Source organism: Argentina anserina, chromosome 1 (assembly GCF_933775445.1).
Source record: "Argentina anserina chromosome 1, drPotAnse1.1, whole genome shotgun sequence".
Classification (NCBI taxonomy): Eukaryota; Viridiplantae; Streptophyta; class Magnoliopsida; order Rosales; family Rosaceae; genus Argentina; species Argentina anserina.
Genome location: NC_065872.1, coordinates 6,809,355 through 6,816,435, shown reverse-complemented (window position 1 = coordinate 6,816,435; position 7,081 = coordinate 6,809,355). Strand labels below are relative to the sequence as shown.

Sequence of the window (7,081 nt, the reverse complement as noted above, 5' to 3'; positions counted from 1 at the left end):
GTAAAGATAATTTTGATCACAGTAAACTCAAACTAGTCTAGTCCGAAATAGAACCGCGTGGCACAATTGCTAGTTTGCTACGGCCATTTCTAAGTCTCTCTTTCACACATGTCAAAGCTGATTTCATGCATGGCCGCCCCATTGTGGTCCGCTGCGCCACCCAAGCCTTATTCGCAGGACCCAAAAGTCTCGGTCAATCACTTTCATCATCGCATCCATCTCTCCTCCTCCATTCTCTTTTTTTTTTTCCGTAGGGGAAAAGCATCTATGCTCAATATATATAACAAAAAAACGCCTACGATCTATTCATTAAACTCGCAGCTCAACATTTTATCCACCGGAAAACTGCCTACACGATAAGATTTCATGTCGGAGATGAGCTCAAAACCACATGCGCTGCTAGTCCCGAGCCCCGGCATGGGGCACCTCATCTCCTTGTTGGAGCTCGCCACCTGCCTAGCCACCCATCACAACTTCCACGCCACGGTCCTCGTCGTCTCATACAACACCTCTCCTGCACTATCACAGGTCATCCAATCCGCCAAAGCCCAGAACCTCCTCGACATCGTTGAGCTCCCAGCACCTTCCGGCCACGACACCAACGCGGCCGGTTCAGTGTTCACACACCTCCCAGCCATCATGCGTGATGTCCGATCATCTCTCCGATCAGCAATATCGGCCATGGATAACAAGCCTAGTGCCATGATCGTTGATCTTTTCGGCACTGCAGCACTTACTGTGGCAGAAGAGTTCCAAATGCTCAGGTATGTAACAGTAGCCTCTGCTTGGACACTTAGTTTGCTATTGTATGCTCCAATTCTAGATAAACAGATAGAAGGCGAGTATCTGGATCAAAAGGAATCGATAAAGATCCCCGGTTGCAAGCCGGTTCGACCTGAAGATGTGGTGAAGCCGATGATGAATAGGAAGGATCAGGAATACGAGTCCTTTATCAGAATTGGGTTGGAGGTTTCTGAAATGAGTGATGGGGTTTTAATCAATACTTGGGAAGATCTGGAGCCTACATGTCTTAAAGCTATGAGGGAGCACCCGGAATGGAAGAAGATAGTTAAGGTTCCGTTGTACAGTACCGGTCCGATTGTTAGACTAGCAAGGCAGTCCGGTGGTGGTCCCAGGAGTGAGTTGTTGGATTGGCTGGATAAGCAACCCAGGGAGTCTGTGCTGTATATTTCATTTGGTAGTGGCGGGGTTCTTTCAGCTGAACAAATCACCGAGATGGCTTGGGGTTTAGAGTCTAGCAAGCAGAGGTTTATATGGGTGGTGCAGCCACCGAGCAAGGAAGGGAATGACATTTCGGAGTATTTGCCTGAGGGTTTCGTGGCTAGAACTCATGACAAGGGATTGGTGGTCACGACTTGGGCTCCTCAGTCGGAAATCTTGGCTCATTCATCAGTCGAAGGGTTCCTATCGCACTGCGGTTGGAACTCGGCGCTGGAGAGTATACTGAATGGCTTGCCAATGATTGCATGGCCACTGTACGCAGAGCAGAAAATGGTTGCTACAATGCTGGTGGAGGAGCTGAAGGTGGCAATTCGACCCAAAGTATTGCCGACAAAAGAAGTAGCAAGGAGGGACGAGATTGAGATGTTGGTGAGGAAGATTATGGAGCAGACAGAAGGAGGTGCAATGAGAACAAGAGCTAAAGAACTGAAAGCAAGTGGAGAAAAAGCTCAGGGTGCGGGCGGCTCTTCCTTCAACATGCTGTCTGAATTGTCAAGGCTATGCAAGAAAGTTGAGACTGCCTCAAAGTCTTGTTTAGGCTGCTGTTCTTGTTGCTGCTAAACATCAGAAAGTATGTAGCTTCCTGTTGTATAAATTTCTTGCTGTATTAGCCTATTTGAGGCTGACTATCCTAAAAGCAAGATCCACTTTCTAGTAACACAATACGGGAACATATTAGTCATAGCATGTCCAAGTAAAGATCTCAATAGAATGCAGCAAATTTTGCATTACATTTAAAAAAAAACATAACATGCAACTATACCATTTGCACTTTTTATCAATTCTATATAAACAAATAACAAGCCCACAATGTTGTTCCGAGAGAAGGAGAACGCAGCTCACACACAAATGGTTTCTGTGGCTTTCTTCAGCCATGCCTTTTCAGATTCATCCAAGTATGAGTCCAGAACAGATCTACATTTGGAATGGTAGGAGTTCAACCATTCCAACTCTTCTGGTGTTAAAAGACTCACATCAATTAACTTCCTCTGATAAGGTGCCTGGAGAGAACAAAAATGCATCAAGTATAGAAAAAGCTGCACAGCTCAAACCCCAACAACATCAATTTTACAGAGAATTGGGCCGGTTTAAGATAAACTAACTTGGGGTACATTCTCAATTAGTTTTGGTACAAACTTCTGGCCTAGCAATCAAACTAAACAGTGCACTCATCACGAAAGTCCAAAAAATTAAGCCAGCTAGTTCAATTACATATGTGACAAAGCCAACTCATGCACAAATCAGTTCATAAAAATGCATTCACCACTGATGTGATTCAAAGTTTCAAGAAAAACTGACATCCAACATTCACTTTGAAGAAAAGACACAGAACATTCATGACTTACCCATGTAATATGCTCAAATTGCAAGTAGCCTTTGTCACCAAAGTTGAATTTTGTATCAGCTTTCTTTATAACCAGCACGTTCTCCAATCTTATACCAAAATTCCCATCCTCATAGTATCCAGGTTCTGAGGAGTGCAGTTTCAGTGAGTCATAAAAGTGTAATGGTTATGCGACACAAATAAGAGGGAAGCATACTTGAAGTATTAAAACTTCTTTGATATTAACATTTTTTTTCACTCTACACAGTATGTTCTCTTGTGGTTTTAGTCTTATTATTATTACTATTATTATTATTATTATTATTTTCTGTATTTTGAAGAAGATTATCCAACAATAGTGAAGAAATGTATACTGTGCCACTAACCATCTGTCACAGTCATAGAATCTTCCAGAGGGACATTTCGAGGTCTAAAGCTAATCAAATGGGGTCCTGCTCAAATGAATGGAAAAACAGAAGACTTGTTAGTTATCTCAAATCAAACTATATACCCAAGCACAAAGAATGAGTACGACAGTTCATTATTTACCTTCGTGAACATTTAAGTAAGATCCAATTCCATGACCAGTACCATGTCGATAATCGAGACCATCCTTCCACAAAGGAATTCGAGCCAGAATGTCCAGGGCATGACCTGTAAAAAGATGCAAATGATAAATGTGATATAAGATAAGTTAACACTCGAAACAACATTTCAATTAAATGGGAACAGATGAAAAGAAGGATTAAGAAATAAAATACCATTGGTTCCATTAGGAAAACGAGCATTTCCTAGAGCAATGTGACCCTTTAGAACCTGCACAGTATTGAGGAAATTAAGCAACGTTACAATACCCCAGGAGCTATGGTTGGGTTGAAGGTTTTGGCTTTTGAGCATGATAGAAGTAATCAGGTAGAAGCTAAAGACTTGACTGCGGTGCATCTGAAGCCAACTTCAACATTTAATAAAAATAAAAGACAAGAAAGAAAAGGAAGAAATTCATTTTTCAAGCATGCAACTCGGATTGGTGCTGAACTGCTGAGGGTTAAATATACTTCCTGTGAAGGAGGAACGCATGAATAAAAAATACAAGGTTTTGACAAGTCAAGTCAAAGCATAATAGAGTTGGGACAATGATACTGGAATCACGCTAAGCTCAACTACCAAATAATAGTGTTTTCTGAAACAGAAACAAAAAGCACTTACTGCCGTATAGCATGCTTTTTCATGAGCTGAGGGTTTCCCGAAATGAACCGTCCTGGTTATGTCAGTTGTTCCGTCCAGATACTACAAACATGCCATCAATACTACCGTTTAAAAAACTGAAAAAAGCATGACAGTGTACTAGAATCATAAATATCATGAGCTGTCAAACCTGTGCTCCAGAATCAAAAAGATATATGCGATCTGGATCCATCTCGGCACAAGTTTCTGCTTTTGGTGAATAATGGATAATGGCAGCATTTGGACCAACCGAGGAAATAGTAGGGAAGCTTAATCCTCTAAAGTTCTGCCAAAATAACAGGAAAGAAAAGGCTAATCATGTCCATCACGTGACGGAGGGGCAAGGTGCTGGGGGGGGGGGATAAATAGCACACATGCGTATTAAATTCCAGTACAATAATGTTACGATAACAATTATAACACAAAAAAAATTCCAGTTCAATGTACAAACACAGCAAAGAAAGATTCCAGTATTTCTACTATTATGAAAATTTTAAATACCTCTTTTGATGCTCGAAAGCCTTCCAGCTTATCACTTGCAGTAACCTCAGTTAGTTTCGCAGTTTTCCTGCCATAGTTTATTACATCAACAAGTCAACAAATGAAACAGTTGTATGCCGTTTTACTTATATTCAACAAATATAAAAATATCAATCGAGTCATACAGCAGTCAAACTTTCAGAATAATCATGCATCAAATATCAGAATTCTCAGAACAAGTTTCCAAGCTCATATATAGCATAGAACAAAAAAAATATCTCTGTGCTGAAGCAGTTAGTAAAATCTACAGCATAAAGCTTAATCTTAACATCCTATCAGGCTAATTCATTCTGTGCTAGTTTCTTTGCAAGGAAAAAGTTTAATTTTGTGATAGTCAAAATCAAATACTTGGAAGTTGCAACTTGTATTATTATCGTCCTCCTTGAGAGAGATATGATATTGAGTAAGAAACAAACTTACGACTGTTTTGTCTTATCTGTTTCCCCCTCCAAAAAGAAACCAGAAGCTCCATACATCTCCTGCATCTGCATAACTCAAGCATTCATATTGTTGCGGAAATCATCGAAATTAGGAATCAGAAATTTAGACCATATATTCAAATGTAGTTTAGAAAATACGAGATACCAAAAGGTGTCAGAGCTTACCTGTTGATCCAACCAGACATGATATTGTACAACAGCAGCGCCATCTCGAATGTGAGCATTCTTTAACCCTTCCAACTCAGTTGGGTTCTAATATTTAAAAGCAAAAATTTGATATAAGAAAAGGTTTTGAAAATGGAGGAATTTCAGAAACCATTGGCCCAAAGCGAATAGAAGAATATTTTACATTAGAAAGGAAGGTAAGCATTACCTTAAGAGCTTTTGCAAGGGCCAAAGGTGACTGCTGCAAGAGAACCTCGTCAGGGTTGAGCTTTGAATACAAAGCATAACAGCAATAACCAGGGTCAGCCCATGTGAGATCATTATTACTTTCTTCTGCTTCGATTGTACCATTTCCCATTCCCTTAATTTCTATTGAGGATTTAAGCTGATTAGATGCAAGCAAGCTGACATCTGAGCTCACTGCTTTATAGTCCCGAACTTCAATCCCGTTTGATTCCAGGTATGAGTTTACCTACACAGGAATTAAATCTAATCTGGTTGATGCATCAAGTTCAGACTTGTATAAATTTGGAAAGCAAGTAAGAAAACTAAGGATAACATACTTTGTTCCATGGTTTCAACACATATAATTTGGGAAGGCCAATAGTAAATACATCTATTATAACCAGTATTTACAACCACATGAAGATTGCTCGAGAAGAAGATGAGAATAGATGCATATGAGTTAACTGACCTCTGATGAAACCTTCCTTTTGTCAACATAGAAGAAAGCTGAGTTCATAGTAACTATGGCAAAGGCATGAACAACTGGACTGTAAGCAACATCAGTCCCGCGAATATTATACAACCAGCAAACCTGCAGAATCGTGAGAAACTCAAAATCATATCTCTGACATTTGAGGAGAATCTCAATTTCAAGATTGAGCGATATGAAGAAATAGACCAAACCAACTGACCTCATCAAGTGCAGAGATGATTATACTACGAGCTTTCCCTTGGACAAGCTTTTTTCTCACATCCATCAACTTATCTGCTACAGACCTACCAGCATACTCCAAAGGATGAATAACTACTGGATTAATTTCCGGAGGGGGCTGACTTTTCCAAACTTCATCTACCAAATTTTTGGAAGTCTGAACTAAATTCTGTTGTTTCTTGGCAAAAGCACGCTCCCATCTCTGTGCAGTGTCTATTGATACACACCAAGGGTCTATACCAATGGCAGCACCTTCAGGAAGATTCTGACAAATAAATTTAAAAAAATAAATCCGCATAATTCAACCAAGAACTACTAGAAAAACGAAAAATATGAATATGCAGAGTTACTCTTCAGACATTACTGATAAATAAAATTCACAAAAAACAGTGCAAACACTAGATCAAAGAAAAAACTATAATAGCTACTGAAGTACTTCTATCATCAAAGACTATCTCTCCTTTCCCTACAAAACTAGCGAAAATACGATAACATTACACAAGTCACCAAGAGAAGCAGGGACTCACATCTGCCATCCAGACATCCACAGCAGGATCTTCCCCCATTCGCATAAGCTGCCACTGGTCACTAAGCTGCTGCATTGCCTGCAGAAAGTACCGGCCATCGGTCCAAAGCCTTGCTTCATTCTTAGTTATCAGAGCCAAACCTGAACAAAAAGTGCAATCCACAAAATTCAACACAACTTCAATATCTATAATCTTCGTTCTTCAAAAGATACTTAATACACATTCAGATTATAATCGGCTTCAATATTTACAATTACAAACATCAAGATTCAAACTAGAGTTACTTGTATAAATGAACAAAAAAATTGAATGCAAGAAAACTGACCGGCACTTCCGCTGAAGCCAGAAACGAATTGACGTCGTTTGTCTCTAGCAGAAACATACTCGCTCTGCAAATTCAAATCAAGATTCAGAAACTCAGGAATCGAGAATAATCAAGAACGAATATTCCGATGTGATCTCGATGATCGGGGAATGGAAGACTTGAGATTAAGAGGGAGGGGACCTGGTGGTAATCTTCGGAGGGAACAACCAAGGCGTCAAGAGGAGGAGAGTGAGACGCCATTAGAGACCTCAGAGCGCTTAGAGTGTCTGCCATCGCTGCTCTCCAGGCTTTGGTTTCGATTGTGAAATCGAGAGAGTGCGATAATAATATCTGGTTTGTTTCAGGTTTTCAGCTATT

The 7,081-nt window shown here is 40.1% G+C and overlaps 2 protein-coding genes across 2 annotated transcripts; one reads left to right on the top strand and one right to left on the bottom strand.

Moving 5' to 3' along the window:
- The first annotated feature begins 130 nt into the window (after nt 1-130).
- On the top strand, nt 131-2,018 carry LOC126783183 (anthocyanidin 3-O-glucosyltransferase 5-like). Its single transcript, XM_050508607.1, has one exon. The coding sequence runs from the start codon at nt 367-369 to the stop codon at nt 1,801-1,803; it is 1,437 nt and encodes a 478-aa protein (XP_050364564.1). The 5' UTR covers nt 131-366; the 3' UTR covers nt 1,804-2,018.
- LOC126783175 (aminopeptidase P1) lies at nt 1,925-7,062 on the bottom strand. The gene is made up of 16 exons (XM_050508596.1): nt 6,905-7,062; nt 6,725-6,788; nt 6,400-6,539; nt 5,853-6,137; nt 5,630-5,752; nt 5,144-5,407; nt 4,936-5,022; nt 4,751-4,815; nt 4,292-4,358; nt 3,942-4,076; nt 3,773-3,853; nt 3,328-3,382; nt 3,116-3,220; nt 2,953-3,018; nt 2,589-2,713; nt 1,925-2,243 (listed from the first exon to the last, which is right to left on the bottom strand). Exons 1-16 carry the CDS (start codon nt 6,995-6,997, stop codon nt 2,082-2,084), a joined length of 1,917 nt encoding a protein of 638 aa, XP_050364553.1. The 5' UTR covers nt 6,998-7,062; the 3' UTR covers nt 1,925-2,081.
- Nucleotides 7,063-7,081: the final 19 nt, after the last annotated feature.

Bases quoted from the DNA above. Each gene is read 5' to 3' on its own strand.
- LOC126783175 (XM_050508596.1), bottom strand. From the start codon at position 6,997: ATGGCAGACACTCTAAGCGCTCTGAGGTCTCTAATGGCGTCTCACTCT. The intron at 4,077-4,291 runs GTATTTAAAATT...TTATTTTGGCAG, and splicing joins GCTTTCGAGCATCAAAAGAG to AACTTTAGAGGATTAAGCTT. The intron at 3,221-3,327 runs GTATTTTATTTC...ATCTTTTTACAG, and splicing joins TTTTCCTAATGGAACCAATG to GTCATGCCCTGGACATTCTG.
- LOC126783183 (XM_050508607.1), top strand. From the start codon at position 367: ATGTCGGAGATGAGCTCAAAACCACATGCGCTGCTAGTCCCGAGCCCC.